The sequence below is a fragment of the Falco cherrug genome, chromosome 12 (assembly GCF_023634085.1).
Source record: "Falco cherrug isolate bFalChe1 chromosome 12, bFalChe1.pri, whole genome shotgun sequence".
Taxonomy (NCBI): Eukaryota; Metazoa; Chordata; class Aves; order Falconiformes; family Falconidae; genus Falco; species Falco cherrug.
The window spans coordinates 32,083,708-32,104,568 of NC_073708.1; the positions used below are offsets into that span (position 1 = coordinate 32,083,708).

Here is a 20,861-nt window from a genome sequence, read left to right on the forward strand (position 1 = left end):
CCAAACAGCTTTTGTCCACAATAATTCTTTCTAAATATGTAGAAATTACTTTTTCAAGTTTGAGATGGATTATATACATATTGAGTGCTCTGAATTCCACCAATAATCTTCCTTTGCTCAGCATAGACAGGAAAAGCCCCTGGAGAGAGTTCAGGCTCTAAGCAATGCGCTGAGCGAGGGGCTCTGGAGTCAGCCTCTGCGGTTACAGGGCACAGGGATGTAGGTCAAATACAGGTTGTTAGAACACAGCCCGAAGAGCCTGCAGTAGAGCTGAGACTATAAACACAAGTGTTCCTGGCTGCATGCTGTCTATTAGACTCATTCCTCTGAAGTCATAACATAAAATTATGCTGCAAGGAACTCATTGCAGTTGCCACTTACACAGACTAAAGATGACAGCTTGGCTGGTAAGAAAGCAAACTCTCCTTTACGTATGTGCAGTGACTGCAGATCAGGGGAGTCTCACTTCTGCATCAGAGATAAGTGCTTTTGTTGAGCTCCTTGTTAAAAATAAGTATTCTCAAAGTGAGGAGCTGAAGTGCACAGAACAGCGTTTGAACTCCGGGCTGTGTGGGACTGTGTTTCAGTGCAAGGGCAAGAGTCATGGTTTGTGACTGCATAAAGAACTTGATAGGTAAATATCTCTGTAAGTGTTCCTTCTGCATAAAGTCCCCAGAGACACACATTGCTATTCTAAGTGGTATTTATTGTGTTTTCAGAGCACCTCAGCCTAAGATTATTACTTTGGAGAAAGGCTCTGATGGACTGGGATTTAGTATTGTAGGGGGGTATGGAAGTCCCCACGGAGACCTGCCCATTTATGTCAAGACTATATTTGCCAAGGTATCTTTTTTTTGTTTGTTTTATTTTCTCCCTTTTTCTGTATTATCTTTAAAAATAAACCTAAGCTTTGGCTTGGATAATATATTATGTAGTAGAGAGCAAAATGTACTGTCTAAGTACATTGATGTAAGTGGACCCAGAACTCACAGCTGGCTTCTCAGTTTATATTACTGGTGGCTGAAACAAGTTGCTTTATCTCAGCAAAATTGCTCTGTGTACTTGGGAAACTTGGTTTTATGCATTAAAATATTTATAAGGCAGTTTTCTATCTGTAAATCTCAAAGAGCCTTCCAAGAGGTACGAAGGCATCACTTTCCCCACTGTACAGGAGAGGAGACCGTTCCTGTATCTTTGTGGCTGAGCTTCAGCTGCAGAACCAGCAATAAGCTCCTCTGCCCAGATAGTCACCTCAATGAGAAAAAAGACCAAAAGACAAAAACACCGTACCTTGTGGCTTGATAATTAATTGTTTGGCTTACACATCAGTCCTGGCTTTAGTTATTCTCCCTTGCTTCCAGCTTGTCTCTCATGCCTCTCGGTGAGTGCTCCACTCCTGTGTGCTGGAGCCACTCACAGCACAGCTGCCTCAGCCCATCTCTGACCCCGGCCCTGAGTTGCCAGGGGGGCACTTGGGCATCCCAAGTACAGAGTGGCTCAGGCCACCAAAGCTGAAGAAGAAACACAACACAGCATAGCCCCAGAATGGCCGCTAGTGTGAAGGGAGGGGTGCCCCTTTTCCCACCCATCCCCTTGCTAGAAATGTGCTCAACGTGGGCCAGTTATTAACATGGTTCAGTTCAGTTATTAACATGGGAAGATAATTATGTGTTTAAACTGATGCTTAGATTTACAAGTCTCTAGATGTAAGCACAGCTGAGAAACCCTTAATCAAAGCTAGAATACAGTGCAGTCACTGCTGGGGCCATGGAGCAGGAGTAGACACCATGAGCCAACCGCTGGGCAGGGCAGGGCTCAGGATTTAGATAAAAGAGCTGCACCGAGGCCTCTGGAGGAGAACAGCCATTACTAAAGCTCTGTGGGAGCTCCTCAGGACCTTCAATGGAGCCCTGCTCCATCCGTGACTTTGGGCAGTACCCAGGCTGTTCTGCTGCGTGAGCTCTGCATTCCTCTCCCTCCCCACATTTTAACCCATTTCTCAGCCCTGGGTGTGGAGTGCATTTACACGCTGCTTTAACAAGCCTCCCCATTATCATAAAAGCCAGGACCAGCCTTCACACCGCAGTTTTTTCAGGGATGAGTTTTCTCTTCTTCCCGAGGGTGTATCACCCACCCACAGTGCCCCAGATCTTGCAGGGTTGGATAGGCAGGGTGAGCGATGGGCAACGGTTGACGCACTCAGGGAGACTTCAGCACTGTCATTTCCCATGTTCCCCACCCAGCTACGGTGGGATTTCCAGTGCTGCATCCCTCCTCATTTCATCCATCAGCATTCTGAGAGACAGGAGGGTTCCATGCTACCAGCCGCTAATGACTCGCTTTGCTGTTTGCAGGGAGCAGCTGCGGACGATGGCAGACTGAAGCGTGGTGATCAGATTTTAGCAGTTAATGGGGAAGCTTTGGAAGGTGTTACTCATGAGCAAGCTGTAGCTATTCTGAAGCGCCAGAAAGGAACTGTAACGTTAACGGTGTTATCATGAATGTCATTGCGCTTGCAGAGATAAGTACAATTATTTTAGAACATCAGTAGAGCTATAATAATACTGTTCAGCCCTGAGCAGGATATAAAGCAAACCCTGGCAAAAATGAATCAGTATTCACCCCATTGCCAGAAAGGGTAGTGTGCATCTCGAGCTTCATTTAGCCTTCCTCATTTATCAGCCCTTCTCCCCGCCCTCCCCTACTTCTGGTGGCTTTTGAGGTTTCTCTGAACAAGTTTAATTAAGAAACTTCAAAGAACAATGTCCATTTTACTTTATTTATACATCAGTTTATCCCCACTAGTCTGAACCCCAGTTACAACTGCTGAACCTGGAATCAGTTCGCACACAAACGAGAATTTAGATCATCAACTGATCTCATCTGATGAGCAGAAATAAATGCCGAGTGACTTGTCATCTCACTCATGATTTACTTATGCTAATTGTCCTTTCAAGTATGCCAGAAAACATTAGCAATGTAATTAAATTACCACTGTTCCAAATGATGAAATATCAAATTCTCCTCTGGGAAATTATTTGTGCTCGGCACAGTAAGTCTGATAGTCAAATGTGAACTTCTCATGTTTATCTCTTTGGGTAGGTCTATGGAAGTTAGTCAGAGGTAATTACTGTGATGTGTCAATTTGCAGCCTTTAGCATGAAAAATAAACTAGGGGAAAGGGAGATTTATTTTTTTAGGCTTTTAAAATGTTTGAGCCTTTTCAGATATTTAGGCAGCATGAACAACAACAACGTATCTCGTTCTATTCTAATTGTATTTTTAAAGAAGAAACAATGTGCTGATATATGCCAGGCATGTTGCATACAAAGGCAGTTGTTGTTGTGCCAAGTTGCAGCATAATTGTTCATCCTGAAACTTTAATGAAGATAAAAAGTTTGCTTCGGCAATGTGATCCTGTAATTCTAGTAATGATTGTGAGCAGTCCCTCTGCACGTTGTCTTTAAGGCTAGATGAAGTTAATCCAAACCAGCAAACCGTTTTGCATTTCCAAAAGTCTCCCCAGGATCAGATAGTGCAGGAAGAGGCTTTCACGGATCAGCGGATGCTTCTTCCTTGGGGCTGCTGGAGTTCAGTTTTGGCTAATACCAAATAACACCAGGCAGTGGTGAGATGATCGCCGCAGAAGACTACTGTGGCAGTTCAGGATTATGTGGTCCCGGGGCTGGCTGCTGTGCCTGTCCTCCCCAGGGCAGAGCTTGCAGAAGGGGATCCCTCAGCCCACTCCAGTGAGTCAGGTGGCTCAGTCGAAGCCCCTGGCTGTTTTTTCGGTTTAAGTTAAGCAAGGTGAAAGTGTGCTGAAGCCCGCGAGGAGCCTTCCCAAGGCCTGTCCTGCTTTGTGCAGTGGGGGTGGGATGCAGGAACGTTTAGCCAGAAGTTAGCAACTTCGTTCCGTGTCACAACCATTCCTGCAGTGATTATATGACTGTGGCCGTAGTGATTTAGCAAATGAATTTGGCAGGCAGATTAATGGCAATGCAAGTCGTTGTGGTTTAATCTTCCTATCCAGAGGAACAGTAGGGTTTTAGAGGAAGAAGCCCAGTCTGATTTGGACTATTTGGTGTAATTTGTAATGATGATGGGAGAAATGAAAGGGGGGGGGTGTGTCGAAATTGGCTGCTTGTTTTATGTGAAAAATCCCTGCAATTAAACAGAAAGAAGATTGAAAATCTGCGGTATAACTGAGTAGTGTGGGGTTTGTGTTAAAGGTAGTGTTGTTAGGTATGGTATAGCTAGAGTGGGTATTTCCCCATTTTATGTAGGAGAACAGGTACTGAAGTGAGATGAGCTACGCTGAAACAAGCAAGCTGTGATTAGCTCTAATTGAAACAGTTTTCCTTACTTTACTGAAAAGTTTTCGTAGGTAATCACAAAGTGCATTTAGCCTGCTGGAGCCATTAGTTGGTATTTCATCAACAGTGCCTGGAAGAGACCTCACATTTCCAGTGGCTTCTCACTGCACTATTTGATTTGCCAAGGGAGGTGTTAGTGGAACGTTGATTGTAGACGCACAGAAATATGTCCAGATGTAGCGAACTGGAGAGGTTTTAACAAACTGTGTTTGGTTGCAGAAGTATCCAGGGTATGCAGAAGTTAAAGGCGGGTAGGTGAAGGAGGTACACTCAGAAATAGTGTATGGAATTCATGAACAAAATGTAATGATTCCTCTGTCTGATTATGTTTTTATAACTGTTGCATTCCTACTTTAAGATGTTGCCACATTTAATCTATGAAGTTTTACGTGGCTATTTATTAGCCTATTATGCACATACTGTTCATATACGTAAAGAATAGAATTTATGGGCTGAGATATTTTGCACTTCTTATTGCTCAGAATGAGAGAGAACATTTTCTGCTTCTTGTAATTTGCACTTTGTGTGTTGAATATATTACTGCCAAGAGTTATATTGCAACTAATAGATAAACCAGTGACCATGCAGAGAAGCGTGTGCTGTATGTGCAGGACCAAGTTAGATAATTAAATCTGCATTACGCTTGTCTGGGTTGAGGTGTTCTGGTTTGTTTAAAACTTTATTTCTGTGCAAGGGAAAAAGTAATTAAACCTCCTGATTGTATGTTTATGTATATCAGTAAAATGAGACATTTTATGACTTCAAAGATTCTAAATAAAGTTCGGTTACATAAGTAGTTCTGTATTTTTATTTTTTATTTAAGTCACTGTTAAAATCTGTTGCATGAGATGTCTTTGTTTGCTATCCCAAGTAGGGCTTGTGACTGCCCTTCTCAGGCAGCAGGAGCGGCAGTCACTGTAGGAGTGATGGAAGGCTGCGGTGACAGCTGGCTGTGGTGACAGCCAGCCGAGGCTCTGTATCCAGGTAGAAGGATTGACCCCGAGTGAGATAGTCACAGGGAGCCTCCCTGTGCACATCTGCCCTCCGGCGGAAAGATACAGCCACCCACTGAGGTGGCTCCAGCCTGGTAAGTAGTTTTTAATCAGGGGAATGCCACCAAAAATGGTTTGGTTGAGAGACCAAGAATCTGGTGCAGGGGCAGCAAAACCGAGGGATGAAGACACAGGTGCCAAGTGGCTGTTATTGTGCCAGGAGAAATCAAAACCAACACAAAGGATGCTTGCAGGAGGAGCATCTCTACCATAGGCCTCTCGCAGCCCTTCAGAGGTGCCATTCACCACCATTCTGCTCGTATGTACCAGTGGGAAAGGGGCCTCTGCCTTGGTTTGAGGACTCAGCTGTCAGAGCCTTTTCTTTCAGAAGGACCACATGCTGTCCACAGTCCCTCCATCAGCTTCCTCACCTGGAGAGACAGGGAGTAGCCTGCCGTTTGCAGTGACACCATCAAGGACATTCTTGACATCACCAGGAACCATCTTAGAGCTGTTCGCCTTTCTTGGCTAAATCTGCAAAGGAAAAGGCAAGTTATACCTATGTTTAGACTTCTTCCAAAGGCTGGGATTGAGGTACTGTAAGTTTTTTGTGCCCTCCCCACCACGTGAGCATGCCAGGGAGCAAAGTCTGTCCAGGCATGATCCCCACTGCCAAGCACGACTGAGCTCCTGAAGCGCCCGCTGGGTGCAGCCTGGGACAGTGCTCGGGCAGCGACGTGAACCGTGGCAGTGGATGGTGGGCCGGTGCGAACAGCAGGTCAGCCGCGAGGGATGAGGGGACTGTGTCATGTTATACTGCTGCATAAGGAATTGCCATAATGCCTCTAAATTCCCTGTAATTAATCAAATGGCGATTACCACCCTGGAAGTATGACATATATAGAGCCTGTTGAGGTAATATGATTATGCTGAGATGGAGCAGTTAATGTACCTTCGCCTGGAAGAACTGGAATGAATTAATTTAACATTACACATGTATAAAACATTAGTTTTTACAGTTGTGCTGAGCATTGATATATAATTCCATTATCATCTTTCTCCACGGTTTCACACTTCCATGTCCATTATTTAGGTGTATTTACTTTCTGGTTAAACACTGTCACGGTCATTGTTTTTCCTCTTAGTAGCAATGGACATTTTGTTCTCTAACACGCAATCCTGTGATAACTGGACCCCTTAGGATAGCAGCACATCAGAGATCCATGTTCTGCAGCATCCCAAATGGAAAAGGAACATGAATCACCTTGACCTTGCCTTCAGCCCTGTCCAGGTGGGCTCCAAGGTCTCGGCTGCTTTCACAAGTCTGGTGGGTTGGAGCAGAGTTTATTTCTGATTCCTGCACACAAAGGAAAATACTCACTAGCAGCATAAAACCTCTTTATTCCTGATAGAGCAGCCCTGGCTGTAGGTGTGATGCCTCTGTAACTGCCCAGTTAAAATTAAAAATCACATCCTAATCAAAGTAATTGTAGCAATTAAAACCACATTTGCGTGAGGTTATTCTGCTGTGTTTCCCATCCAGGATGCCTTGGGCAGAATGCAGACCTGCTGAGCTTGGCTTTTCCTTTCCATCATCCTAGGAAGTAGGTTTTCTCTCCAGAAGTGACATGACGCTGCAGTTGCCTTTACAAAATCACCAGCGAGCTGCCGCAAGGAAGAAGTAAACCAAAAAAAGAAGAGGTCCTCAAAGGTCTCCTTTTTCCTGAAGAAATGTACTTTCTGGGAGGGTTACTTGTTTGCAGTTTGAACAGGAATGGTCTCTTCCATCTCATAAAGCCCTTCATTGGCTTTATTTTTTTCTTTTCTTCTTTTTTAACACTTTGATGTGCAGATATGACAGGCCATCTGTTGAAAATAAACATGTTTAGAAGATGGGTTTCTCCTGGCACTCTGGGACTCATTTGCTGCAGGTTCTGGTTTATTTGTATGCAGCAGAAAAGAAACTCCCCTAAACAGCAATGCGCTATCTTTCCCTCCTTTCCCCTCTCTGCCAGGTGGGCCTTTTTACGGATTCGTTACCATTCAAGGAAAAAGGACACTCTGGACGCTTGTGTGCAGCGGTGCTCCTAAAACACAAACTCAGCAGAAATCTCATGCGGATGGGAGACAGCGAGAGCGTGACGCCACACCTGGGAGCTTCCACGAGACAGATGTGAGGACCAACAGCCTGATGTGTTTGCTGAGAGCTGCGTGCAGCCCCCAGGGCTGAGCTGGGCCCCAGCGGTACCCCCTGTCCTCCCACCGCAGCTCAAAGGGCTAAACCGTGGGCAGGAGCCCGATGCCTCCTCACACGGCCCATTGCAGGGTTTGGGGGCTCGTGTATCCCCCAGCACCGATGGTGCTTGGCACAGGCCTTAGTGCTCACCTTACGAGATGGGGTGGATTTGTGCGCCAGAGAGGATGTTTTGCAGCACGGTCATGCCAAAAAACACTTCTCAACAGGGACGTTTTTTGCTCCAAGCTGTGTTTGAGCTAGAAGAAGCCCCTGTTACTGGTGACGCCCACTGCTGGCATTGCTGGCAGTCCCTGCCACGGTTTCTCTGCAAGTTTTCTTCCTGAGGATATACTGGCCTGGTGTCTGCCGCTGCTCGCTGGAAAGCAGCTTTAGCCAGTGAGGAGTGCATGTGGGACCTGCCTGTCAGATGGGTTTATTTCTTAGCTGGGTATTTCACTGCTCCGGCCAGCAAAGCAGGAATCGTTGCGCAGCTCCTGATGCTCACAAGAACCTGTTCACTTGCTGCATTGGGGGAAGCAGATAAAACTGGACAGATTATGATTATTATGTGGGCAAATGTTTTAAAATATTGCTGGTTTTTAAATTGGGGAGTGGGGTGGCAAATGGTAACGGTTGCTGTCGGTGTTGGTGTCACCCTGTGCAGGGTAAAGCTGAGCTGTTGTTGGCCATGTGCTGTTTAACCCCCTCAGCACCAGCTTTTCCCCTCACAGATGGCACTTGCCAGGGGTACGTGGTCCCTGGCCTTCGGGTGATGCCTGGGTTTTGGTGGTGTGTTGGCAACTGGTCCTCACCTCCTCTGTGGCTGGAGCACACCCTGCCAGAGTTTTTAAATCTGCTCTTACCTTGCAGACCCAGGACTGAGCGCCTTTGTCTCATTTATCGTATTTCTCTCATCTTTCTCAAAACGGGACTATAAACCCTTATATGGAAACATCTGCCCATGAAAATGTAATACTCCCTATGAGCATTTTTAACTATTAAGAATTCACGTAGTACTTTTCTTACGCTGCTTTCCATTCCAGCTAGCAGCGTGCGAGGGAGGCAGTGCGTTCCCGAGCCCCTTCCGCACAGCTGCCATCGGCTGATGGCACCCGTGCTGGACCAGGGCAGGGACCTGCGCATCCTCACCGAACCACTACAGAGACCGGCCAGGGAACGCTGCGCAGCCCCAGCCGCGGTGGCTGCACTGGCTCCGATTGTTGTGCTCTCACTGCTTTTACTGCTGAAATGGCACTAGATGGAGCAATTGACAAAATATTGTATTTCTGCTGCATTCGGCCCGGGCCTGGTGGCTTGCCAGAGAGGCTGCCCCAAGGGATGCTCTAAGGATGCTCTGTCCTCTCAGCTCAAACCAAGAAAGACAAACTGCCACACCTCTGAGCTGGCGTTTTCCCCTGCAAATAGGTGGGTGCTGCGAAAAGGAGGAGACGTCTGAGTACCACAAGAGATTTCTAGGAAATTAAATCACAGCCCGTCTTGCCCCTGCTGATAACTGCGCTTTGTGGCTGGCAAGAGCGGGGTGAAGCAGCCCCTCCCCACCGAGGTGTGGAGACAGGACCAGGTGCTGGGTGGAAGCCGGGCCCCAAACACCCCAAAGCGGAGGTGCTGTCAATGTGCCCGACACGCTGCCCCTGTGGCAGCTCATTCCCCTCTGGCAAATAAATCTGCCTTTGTGACCGAGACATTCATCTCTTCTAAAAATATTAAATGCTGCTGATAGTCACTGATCTGACAGCACCCAAGCTGCTGATGGGGCGGTTTCTGGATGATAAACTGAGAGGTGCTGATTTTCTCTGCCACCTGTGTGGGCAAGACGAGGGGAAGAAAGAGAAAGCAGAAGCGATTGTGTTTCGTACCCTGTGCTTCAAGTCGGACCCGAGAAACCTGCCAGCCATCGATTTTGCCTCTCCTGCAGCATTAAGCCTTAAGACACTCATCCCAGCACCCAGTTGTCACCCCATGTGGGGAGACAACGGCCCACAGAGGTCACAGGAGTGAAGCCACAGCATGTCCTCACTGCCTGGCTGCGGTCCCACCAATTTAATTACCAGTGGCAGTTGTGTTCACGAGTTGCATGGGACTCGGCGCGCACATGGGGCTCAAGGTGGTCCGCTCTCTCCCTGTGCTGTGAACGTGGCCATGGCCCCGCCGCGGAGGCCAGTGGATGTTTCTTGCCCAGGGCTCCCGGCCCTGCTCCTGGGCGGGCCCTCCTCTGTGCCGTGGGCTGAGGATACTTGATATTTACAGCAGAAGAAATGAGTTAACCTTTAACAAAAGCTAACTGCAATGTTTAAAGTAGCCTGGACAACGTTTGCAAATCACTGCAACTGTTCCATCCCCTTCTCTGTGCTGTGTGATCTCAAGATGATGCCGAGGAACCACCTGCATCCCCACAGCAGGGATGGAGCCCGCTTTGCTGTTTCTTTCCCCAGCCAGAGGCCTGCCGCCCCACAGCCGAGCCCTGTGAGGTTTTCGCCACCCCCGCAGGCGCTGAGCACAAGGCAGCCTTTTGTCCAGGCCTGCTGGATCACAGGGACCGCACATTTAGCCACGGACTGGGCGGCGGTTTCATTTCTTGCATATCTTGGAGCTGATGTCAGGACGGCACGGGGGCGGCCGTGGGGGCTGTCCTGCTCCGGGTGGGCACAGCATGGCTGCAGCTCCATGTGTCCCACCCCCACCCCAGGGAGGCGTTGCTCCCGTGCCTTGGCAGCGCGCAAGAGGCAGGAGGAACAATTTGGGCTCATCTGGTTTTCGGTAAGGAGGGGGGAAGCCACCAGCTGGTTTCTTTTGTGTGTTGTATCTGGCATGGGTACGGGCACCAAACCACGTGCAGAAGGCAGCTGGGGTGAGAGGGTCTCGCGTGGCTCTGTCCAGGTCCGGCACCAGTGAGGTCAGCCAGGGCACAGAGGAGGGCTGGGGGCTCCACTCCCCCAGGGGTCCATGCCCCAGCACAGTCCCTTCAGGGTCATGCGCTGTGTGCTTATATGGTGGCTTCAGAACCTGCTTTTGCCATGGAGCTGGAGCCTGCCGGCTGCGGGTGGGGTCTCCAGGCATGAGGCACAGAATCACAGACTTCATGGTTTGGGGTGGCAGGGACCTTAAAGGCCATCTAGTCCAACCCCCTGCAGCGAGCAGGGACATCTCCAGCTCGATCAGGCTGCTCAGAGCCCATCCCGCCTGGCCTTGAATGTCTGCAGGCATCCAGCGTCCCCTTTTACCAGGATGGACCTTGGGCGGAGCTGGCTGCAGTTCCTCTGGCATCTCCCCTCTGGCACTGCCATCCCCGTTCTGCCACCAAAGCCTTTGGTGTCCAGCGTCACACTCAGGCAGTCCTGGCATCCCTGGGGACACCCGAGGGCCTTGTGTGCGTCTGGGGTGGGGGACAACATCTGGGTAGCAGAGGGCTTTCTCTGAAGGTAGCGGTAAATTAGAGGGGAGAACCCACAGAATCACTGGAACTGATGCTGTTTTTCAGTCCCAGTGTGGATGCTGAGGGCTGCACAGTGCCGCGCTCCTCCGTGACCACGGAGGTGCCTTGGATGAGACCATCAGAGTCCCCGCTCCCCTCCTCGCATCAAGAGAAAGGGATACGCTAGAAATGGCCATAAGGAGAGTGGAAAAATCGTGTTCAGATGAGTTTCTCGTCATTCTTTCCCTTCATAGCTAATCAGTTCATAGATGGTGAGCTCGTAAAGATCATTAGATTAATTTCTTTCCTTGCTGTGACTTAATTGTCTCTCATTTGTATTGTACAGCGCTCGCACTGGGGATGTATTTTGCTTGTCTATATTTAGTTTGATCTCTACCGTATAAATTAAGGCTGGCTCTGGGGCCCTCTGTGGCACTGGGATCCCGCAGACGATTTTCTGTCGGTTCTGTGCAATCTGGTGCTGCTGCAGCGTGACACTGGGCAGGGGGAGGTGCCGAGGGCAGCACCGAACCATCCGTGGTCCCTTGGGCTCCACATGAGCGGAGGAGCTGCTCGGGGGGGTCACCCCATGGGAGCTGCTCCTCACGGGGCAGATGGATCGAGGGGAAAAGAGGAAATACGAGGCAAAGGAATGCAAACAAACATTCTTGGGATGTAGTTAATCAGCCTGGGCTGCCGGGGTGGGGATGTGGAGGGAGGCAGGGGAAGGCAGCAAAGCGTGTGCTGCAGCAGACCGCGAAAATGTTACCTCTCCCTGAGTCGCACTACAGTGAGCTCAATATCCCTAGGAATTCCACGGGCAGGAGAAGGCAGGTGCTTCCCAAAGCCACCCTCATCCTTAGCAGAAAATCTCCCATGTTCTGGCTTCTTATGTTGAAGCCAGAAAGTTCACCTCACTCTGGGCAGCAGCCAGAGTTGAAGTGAAATTCCTCTCTGCAAGCGCAGTTCCAGAGCTCTCGGGGAAGTAGTGAAAATTGTCACTTGGATGCTATTACAGCTCTTTTTGCTTGCAGCCGGGGCCTGGTGGCCATGCTGTGGGTGCTCACACTGCTTCTGGGTGCTCAGTGCTCAGCCCCCAGGAACATAAATCGGGGCAATTCCTGCAAAAAAACTCCCACCCTGCCCTGTCTGTGTGGGGAGCTGGGGCATGGGACCTCCGGGGGGCACTGGTCTGAAGAAACGCCTCAAAAATGCCTGATTTAACCATGTGCACATACGTGCAGTCACCGCGGGCCGAGGGCTGTCCTGGCTGTCCTTCCCTGTCCACCGGAGCATCCCTGCTGCCTCACACTGGGAGAGCACCGTGGCAATGGGGACAGGCACAGGAGCAAATGCAGGTAAAGGTTTAACTCGAGTTTATTTGTATGCAAAAGAGGTAACTGCATTTTGGGATAGAGTTAAAAAAAGGCGCCTAGACATCTGAGATGGTGAATGCTTCTGAAAACACGAGGAAAGAAAATGGAGCAGATGGCAGATTTCCATGGAAAACGGAGGGCAGGGGCTGTCCTCCCCTCCCTGCAAGGCGGTAAGTGTTACCGGCGTGAGGATGGGGGCTCGTCAGCGGCTTTGCAATATGAGGGAAGGGTAAAGGCAGCTTAAGAGAGATTTCATCGTGATGTGAATTGACTTGGAAGTAACCAAAGTAGTCTAGGATTAACTTCTGCTTAGTAACAAAAGAAAGAAAAGTAAAAGCAAATCTCCCTAGTTAGCTAATTAGTTTTGGCAAGTAGATCCAGGCTTTTGGTGGTGGCATCCAGGTCCCCCAAAGCCTGTGGAGGGCATCCACTGGGTCCTGGTGCAGCACAGCCTCACGAAACGGCATTTCCCAGCACAGAGCAACTTAATGACAGTATAAAGGTGTTTGGAGAAGTGGGGCTGGAGCCCTCCCTCTTCAGCAGCAGCAGGGGGATTTAAGAGAAACTCCCTGCCCCACGTATGATTTGAGGCGATGCTGGACTGACCCTGTGGGTGCCCCATGGCGGGGTGGGGGGAGGGGCGGCTGGCACCAGCCAACTCCAGCAGCTAAATCACAGCATGGCTTTAGCTGGGAGTGGTTTGGGCATCTGGAGGTTAAGCACAAGGGAAAGGGGAGAGCAGATGCTTGCCCGGAAGGCATCTGTCAGCAAGGTCACTCCACCAAACTCTCGGACATTAATGCATCCTGGGATGGGAATCTGTTGTGATCATCTTGTGCCATGCTTGGGATAACCTGATCCACCCTGCTGTGCCTGAGCATCACATGTGCTGATGCACGGTGCATGTCAATGGGCTACGCTTCCCTGTTGGCTCAAACTTAATTAGGAAAAATAAGAGCCATATGGTAATTCCAAATACAGGCAAAACAATGTCTGTGTGTTTGGGTCTGGTATACTCAAATATTTTCCTAGAGCATTAATTTTTAATTCTTACATCAGACCCACATAAGCAAACATAAATAGGATTTTATACTTTACATAATCCATCCAGCTTGTGTTTGTCGTTACATATACTGAATAATCACTGCCTGCCGCTACATACAGAAGAGCTAATAATAAATATTAGAACACAAACTTACAAGTTAAATGAGATACAGTTAAGTAGTTGATTAAAAGGACAAACATAATCTAAGGTTACAAAAGACTTAAGTATTGCTTTTCTAATGTGCTTTTCTCCTTCATTTTGGTCGCTCACCTGCCAAATCTGTACCAAAAGGAGTGTATAGGAGAGCTTGGAATCATTTGTGGCAATGTGCATAGATTAGGGGGGGTGTAAACAGGCTTAATGAGGAGAATTAGCCATGGGGAACACACGCAGGTAACTGACAGGGTTCATCCCCCTGTACGTATGGAAATCTACTACACCGGCCGTGGCCACCGAGGCGAGCAGCAGGGCTGTTGCAGGAAGGAGCAGTTTGTTCCCCACTCCCCATCCCACTTTCTTCTCACCGCTTGGTCACGCAGAGAGGGACGGGCTCTGCTCGGCGTGGGCTCGCAGGAGCGCTGCAATGTCCTCGCGGGCAGCATGCTGGGCCAGCGACAGGGCTGAGTTACCACCCTGCGGGGAGGGAAGAGGTGAAGATGTTACTGCCCGAATTCCTGCCTCTCGCCCCAGCCACTCCTGTAATCCACCCAGCTCCATTCTCAACCGCCTCCGCTCCTTGGCCCCATCCCTGCTATTTGCAACCTGCGCGCTGATGATATTTCTCAGCGGGTATTTCACTGCCCAGCAGTTTACCCCCAAAACCTCCTCCCCTGCACTTACTCCCTCGCTTAAAATGAGTCACCGTCCTGCAACCTTCCCGTGGTGTTTTGGGGTTTAACCTCAACTGCACAAAATGCGTCCCTGCCGTGCCCTCTCCTGGTCCCGGTGCTGCCCAGCATCTTAGACAAAACTGTAATTTAGTTAGAACTACAAGTATAGTAACTATACACACAGCCACGCAGCTTGTCGCTGTGAGCCCACGCAGATTTCCACTGGCCAGCTAGGCTGCTCCCAGCCCAGCCCCATCCCATGCAACCCCCTGGAGAGGTGTCTGTTCTCAGCGGGGAGTTAGTTGCTGCTAATTTCTTGGAGCTGAAGCTCTGCTGATTCCATAGCCAGGGTTTCATCTGGTTTTTTTCAGATTTACACTGGGCTGGGCTCTTCCCCCAGTGCTCCTGCCCAGGCTACGGCTGGGATGCAGGATGCTGCCACAGCCACCCCATCCAGCAAGCACCGAAACCAGGGCTACTCTCCTAAAAGTGGTCCCCTGACTAGAAAGAAGACCAAAACGATACTTCTTCACTTAAAACCCACCCCCTGGGCATTGCTGCCTGTAAACTGTGATCCCACATGAGTTTTCCCCACCCAGTGCACATGAGGTTGTGTACGGGACCGAGCGCAGCTCCGGAGCCTCACCTTGTCTGTCAGTGTGACCTGGCAGCCGGGCTGGGCCAAGAGAAGCCTGACAATGTCGGCGTTGCCCTGCCGGCAGGCCACCATCAGGGCCGTCGTCCCCTCCTCATCCTGCAGGTTGACGTCAGCCTGGCAGGCGAGGAGGGCCCGCACCATGTCGTCCCGCTCGTGGCTGACCCCCAGCATCAGGGCAGTCTGGCCTCCCTGCAACCGCACAGGGAAAGGCTGAGCACCCCTCACCCACTGCTACAGTCCTGCTCGTTCAGACCGTTATAGAACAATAAGAATAATAATAATGAATGTTATTATTGCATATATAATTGCATATATTTTTTGCATGGTAGATAGAGAGTAATAACATTATTAATGCATATTGCATCTTCTTGCATATTGTTATTAAATAACCCTGGGGCTCTTCAGCAGGTGGTGTGAGAGATGCCTGCTCACTTGCACCACTGCCCTGTCCATGCGGAGGGTCTTTGCAGCAGCATGGCCAAACTGCCCAGCTCCCAGTTGCCCCAGACGTCCCAGTTGTCCCCCTAACACTCCTGGGCACTTAAACTTCGCTCCAGACTAACTTTTACAGCTGGCTGGAAGAAAAGCTGGATGAGGGCACTGTCATCCTGAGACCAAAATGCGTGACACCGTTGAAACAACAGCTTGCCGGCAGACCTGGGGTTCCTATACCCTGGGGCCTACCCCATGCTGCTCCTCCCTGGTATCACTTCTGATTTTTTAGCCCAGAAAAATCATTTTGCAAAATTTTCAGCCTCCCTTTAGCCTCTTCATGTTACCCAGCTCCCGCGTCCCTCCACAGGGAGCCGGTGGGCAGCCACGCTGCAGTTCAACTGAGGTTGCTTTTGTAACTTTTGGGAAGCAGCAACTCCAACCCACTGTCTGCTGCCGAGTCTCAGCCTGGCGCTGCACATGCAAATGATACACCCCGCCGCAGCCCGAGATCTCTACCGGGGACATGGTGATGCCTCAGCCTGAACTGGCGTCGCACAGTGACGGCCATAAACAGGAGGCTACGACGAGCTCAGCAGGAGCCACTTCACAGATGCCTCTGCCAAATAAATACCCACTGCAGGCTGGCTGCCCTCCGCCCGTGGCACGATCCCACACGGGGCCACGCTTGGTTTTCAAAGAAACAACAGAACTACAGGGACGCACCTGGGCAGCTCGCAGGTTGACGTCTCCCTCCTTCAGCAGCTTCATCACCACCTCCATGTCCTCACCTGTTTCGGCAGCTGCCAGCGGGGTGAGCATCACCGCTGTGTAGCCAGCGCGGTTCTGCAGGTCCAGGCGGCACACACCTGGCAGGCGATGTACCATGCATGGGAAGGATTCAGCCCCATGTTGAATCAACCGGAGGGAATGGGAAGCAAAGAGAAAGTTATAGAATGTGTGACATCTTATATTCCTAGAAACAGTTTCCATAATTGTACAGGATTGAGATTTCCCCATGTTAAATATCTAGTCTCGTGAGCGCAGCATTAAACGGCCCTTGGTGCTATGCATTGCTAGAGCTAATTACAGTTGCTAAGGTCAACTCAATTAACTTTGAAGACCATAACGAAACAAAACAAAAAAAGGGTGCCGGAGAGGACAATTAATGCCTTGGGCACATGCCAGTTGTGGAGCTGTGGGCTGTTTGCTTCAACTCCTGCAGCAAGGGAGCAGCAGACAGACGAGCATCACCCAATGAACAGCATAAATCAGTCTTGGCCCCATTTCACCCAATTTCCACCCCAAAGCCCCTATTTACAGCTCCACCAGAGGCATGGGCTGTGTCTAACAAGGGCTCGGGTCCAGCCCTGCCCCAGGGACCCAGCCACCTTGGGCACTCAGCAGCAGAAGGGGACAAACTGCCACAGCTCTCTGCAAGTCTGCAGCAACAATCAGGTTATAGACGTGTATGATAATCTGCCATTTCCCCAACATTCAACAGATTGTCTGGCCCATGAGAAAAGGCCAAAGTGCCTTTATTCTTTCGGAGCATGTGTGCGGTTTCCACCACCCCCACCCCCCACACTAGCTCAGCTGAGATTTTTCTTTCTTCATCACATGCTGAAAGTTCAATAGTTTAACATGGGGTTTTTCTGCAGCGCTGTAGGGTTTGTTATGCTCTCAGGGATCTGACCCTCCTGCTCCAAGCCATGATGTGGCATTTGCTACTACAAGAAGCTGGGAAGCCACCCCATCTCACCTGACTGGGGCTGTGAGAGACACCCCTTGGGCACAGGGATCGCGAGCCGTCCCCAAAGTCAGACTGCAAAGCCCTTAAGACAGGGGTCCTCAAACCTTTTAAACAGGGGGCCGGCGCGGATGCAGTGGCAGGCAGTCATCTGCGGCTGCTTGGTTTCCCCCCCTAACCCCCGGCGGGGGGGGGGGGGCGGGGGGGGGGTCTGTAAATACCAGGGGCCAGATTGAGCACCCTGGGGGGCCGTATCCGGCCCGCAGTTTGAGGGCCCCTGCCTTAAGATGTGTCAGGGCCCTGAGGGCCTTCATGAGCTTTAACAGCCCTGAGGAGCCTCAGCTGGGACCTGTGCCCACACCCACGGGCCCGTGGCCAAGCTGTGGGGGAGGATGCTGGTTTTCAGATCAGCTATGTCTTCTGGATGGACCTTGTCCCTGCATTTGCCTCCTGGATGGTCCTTAGCCCCATGCTTGGCTACTGGATGGCGCCCTTGCATTAGGTGGCAGCTGGTCCCCAGCCCCACCTCCTTTTGCTCCTGACTGAACTCCCTGGGAAGACCCTGGATCTCATTCACTGTTTGCCATATTTGAGACTGTTTATGGACCCTGTTACCTGGCTCTGCACACCGTGGCCATCCCCTCTGGGACTGTGCCCCACTGCCAAGAGCAACATCAAGTAACTTCCCCACCCACACCCAACGAAAGCCATGGCTCAGCAGAGTGGCTCTTCCTACCTGTGTCTAGCAGGAGCTTTGCAATCGGGAAGTTGGAATGGGAAACGCTGTAGTGAAGCGCCGTGTTGCCGTTCCTGTCAGCCAGGTTCACCACCATCACCAGGAGCTGGGGCTGGATGGCCCCCAATGCCTTGAGATATGCTGCAACCACCTCTGGGCTGGAAGACTTGCGGCTCGACACCCGGAACCACTCCTGGCAGACGGTGCTCAGAATGTGCCGCTGAAAACACCAAGGTCTCACCGTTACTCCTGGGTAGTCATCCTGCAAACCAATTGCTGCCCCAGCACCTCACCCCACACCACTTTGTCCTCTGCTCCGGCATCCCCCAGCTGGTCTTTAGCTTGTGGTTTTGTGATTACTGCTATAACTTAAGGGGGAAAGGCATTTCCTGTGGTAACTTGAATGAGTAAGCAGAGAAAACCTTCATCTTCTCCCCCCCCCCCCCCTCCCCCTTCTCATTTCTTTTGGCTATTCTAAAATTGACTCAGAGTTCATCTCCGCCCCTCTCCTCACAAAGCTGTCCATGGCATGGGAGGGCACAGCCTGCAACGTGCCGTCAGGATAATCTTATCCATTACATGTAACAGAGCGCGAGAACCTCATCTGAAACGGGATTGAAAAATATCGGTACCAGATGCTTGTCGCTTGTGGTCCTGATTTCTGAGAGGTGCTTGCTGAGCAGCTGGCAGTCGGCAAGGAAATCTTCAGAGGGTTTGCATCTAAAGGGAAAATACTTCTGTAAATCCATCACTGGACAAAACGTGCAGGAGGTATTGAAGCAGGAAGGAGAACATGCAGTTTAGGTCAGAATATGTTCAACACTTACTAAGTGCTTAACTTTATGGACACAAGTTGTCCACTGACTGGACACATTTTAGGTACAAAATTAAGCCGTTAAATAAGTGTTTAAGTCCAGAGTCCCTGAGCTGTACAGTCAACTTCATCAGGTGCAAGAATCCTTAAAGGGGGTGGGGGGGCAGGATCTTGTTCCTGAATCTGCAAAGAAGTTCACTGTGAAACTTTACATGAGAGGGGAAAAATGAGCTAATTCTCACCAAATATGACTCACTCCATCTTTTCCCCAGTCAAGCGTAGGGCCTGAATCAATCCCCATTAGATTCTGTAGCAACTCAAAAAATACTGAGCTCTTTAAAGCCTTTTCCCATGTCTACGGAGGCAAGTGGCTGCCTTTGCACTGAGCAGATGAAGCCCTGACCCCAGCCTTGTAGGAGCAACTGAATGCAGCGCTGCGCATCCTGTGGCTGCAGAAACGTGATGGACAGCAGGATCGCTGCCTGGTTTTCTGGTTACCTGTCAGCCTTCTGCTGAGTGCAAGGCACTTCTGCTGGTGGCTCCTGCAGGTCATCACCCTCACGCCTCTCCTGCGAGGAGGTCCCCGACAAAGCCCCCTTGCTTTCACCTCCAGCTTTTGCCTGTGTGGGCTCCAAATCATCAGCTCTTTTCTCCGTCTCACTCTCCCCGTCGCCATCCGATGGGCTCTCTTCACAACTTGTGTCTTCACTTGAAGTCGTTTCGTAGCTATTTGAGGACACCACACGTTACTCACTCCTTCCCCATCGGCAACCACGGGGCCTGACCAAGACTCATTGAAGACACCCACTGACTCCAATGGGCCTTGGATGAAGCCCAGAGTGATAGACAAGTTAAAAGGTTAGAGCCACAGCCAAACTGGGGGTTAGTCTGGTTTTTGGCTTCTTAAGCCAGCAGGAGTGTGACAGAAGCAGTTAATTAGCAGCAGGCAAGGTTACTTCAGGAACTACTCGGCTGGTGTGGAGGGCTGTCCATCGCACGAGCCCCGGCGCGGCCAGGCAAGGGCTGTGTGCTGCCTCCAGGCCGGAGCTGCCAAGGACCTGGCACAGGCCCTGTGGCCAGGTGGGACAGGCAGCATGTTGGCAGCCTTGAAGATTGCTCGACAAAAACTGGGTTTGCAGCTCCAGCACAGACCCGAGTCCACCATTCGAGCAGCCCCACCAGAAAGACCTCTCTTCTGCTTGTCCAAAAGCATTAATAACAATAACATCTTCCACGGGACAGAACATTTCACTCTGAGGGATCCCAAAACTCTTCTCAGGCTAGTCAAGATTCCTTTACTTGCTACAGGTTGTACCTATTTCAGCAACTGTTGGCAGAAGCTCCACACAAGAGTAACACCTGATGAACCCAACAGCAGTAGCCATCAAGCTGGGAAGTCAGAGAAGCATCTGTCTGCAGAAACCAGCGGAGGGACAGTGACATGCACCCTGCCCTCTGCATGCCAGCACACATACTCCTTGGTAGAAGATGTGCCAGTGCTGCCCTTAGAGACACACCTACGGCACACGCTGTATCTAGCTAGCTCAAAGGGCGTTAGGAACTGGGTGTTGGAGCATGTCCTAAAATATCTCCTTCGCCCCAAGGTAATTCCTTATTTACTAGAATAGTCTTTTCTCAGTCCCTGAACCAACTTTTGTTGGTCGTCGCTGGAGCGTGGAGGCAGGTTAGTGGCAGCATGCCCACCCAGGCAGTGCTGACCGCCTCCAAAACCCACCAAAGTTAGTGGGAATCTCCCCAAAGACCCCGCTGGGTTTTGGAGGAAGCCCCAAAAGATGGGTGTGCAGAGGGTGTCTGTCCCCAGGGCGGCCCCTGCTGCTCTGAAAATACCATCATCTTTACTACGGGGTTACCTACAGGTTATCAGTGCTGGATTAAAGAAGGGAGAAAAGCTCTGTTTCAAAGGGCCTTTTAATCAAGAGGTTTGGAGGGGAAAAAAGAATGACTTCTTCAGCAATATAGAGAACATTACATGATAAAAAAGGCAGTTTTGTCTTCTGAACAGATGCTTACCCACCATTTACCCCAACAAACTGAAGATTCTTTTTGGTCCCATTGCCTCCTGCATGGAAACCATAACCTTTCTTTTTCATGATAGACTTAAGACTTGTGGCTGGAGAGATTTCTAGCAAAATACAAAATAATAGATTAATTAAGCAGATGTGCCA

General features: G+C 50.2%; 2 protein-coding genes across 13 annotated transcripts in view; one reads left to right on the forward strand and one right to left on the reverse strand.

Moving 5' to 3' along the window:
• Nucleotides 1-5,169, forward strand: part of PATJ (PATJ crumbs cell polarity complex component) — a 157,191-nt gene extending 152,022 nt beyond the window's left edge. For all 4 annotated transcript variants that reach the window (XM_055724501.1, XM_055724504.1, XM_055724502.1 and 1 more), the window contains exons 44-45: nucleotides 720-843; nucleotides 2,355-5,169. In XM_055724501.1, coding sequence (XP_055580476.1) covers nucleotides 720-843; nucleotides 2,355-2,501 — 271 coding nt within the window. In that variant the 3' untranslated portion in view covers nucleotides 2,502-5,169. The remainder of the gene's footprint in view (nucleotides 1-719; nucleotides 844-2,354) is intronic.
• Nucleotides 5,170-12,393: 7,224 nt separating this feature from the next.
• Nucleotides 12,394-20,861, reverse strand: part of KANK4 (KN motif and ankyrin repeat domains 4) — a 36,094-nt gene continuing 27,626 nt past the window's right edge. For 7 of the 9 annotated variants that reach the window (XM_005440439.3, XM_055724506.1, XM_055724509.1 and 4 more), the window contains 7 exons: nucleotides 20,707-20,818; nucleotides 19,174-19,401; nucleotides 18,494-18,581; nucleotides 17,862-18,081; nucleotides 16,102-16,244; nucleotides 14,932-15,132; nucleotides 12,394-14,088 (listed from right to left, as the gene is read on the reverse strand). In XM_005440439.3, coding sequence (XP_005440496.2) covers nucleotides 13,987-14,088; nucleotides 14,932-15,132; nucleotides 16,102-16,244; nucleotides 17,862-18,081; nucleotides 18,494-18,581; nucleotides 19,174-19,401; nucleotides 20,707-20,818 — 1,094 coding nt within the window. In that variant the 3' untranslated portion in view covers nucleotides 12,394-13,986. Of the gene's footprint in view, nucleotides 14,089-14,931; nucleotides 15,133-16,101; nucleotides 16,245-17,861; nucleotides 18,082-18,493; nucleotides 18,582-19,173; nucleotides 19,402-20,706; nucleotides 20,819-20,861 lie in introns of those variants that run through there. The other 2 variants (XM_055724511.1, XM_055724512.1) reach the window with 2 other exon arrangements.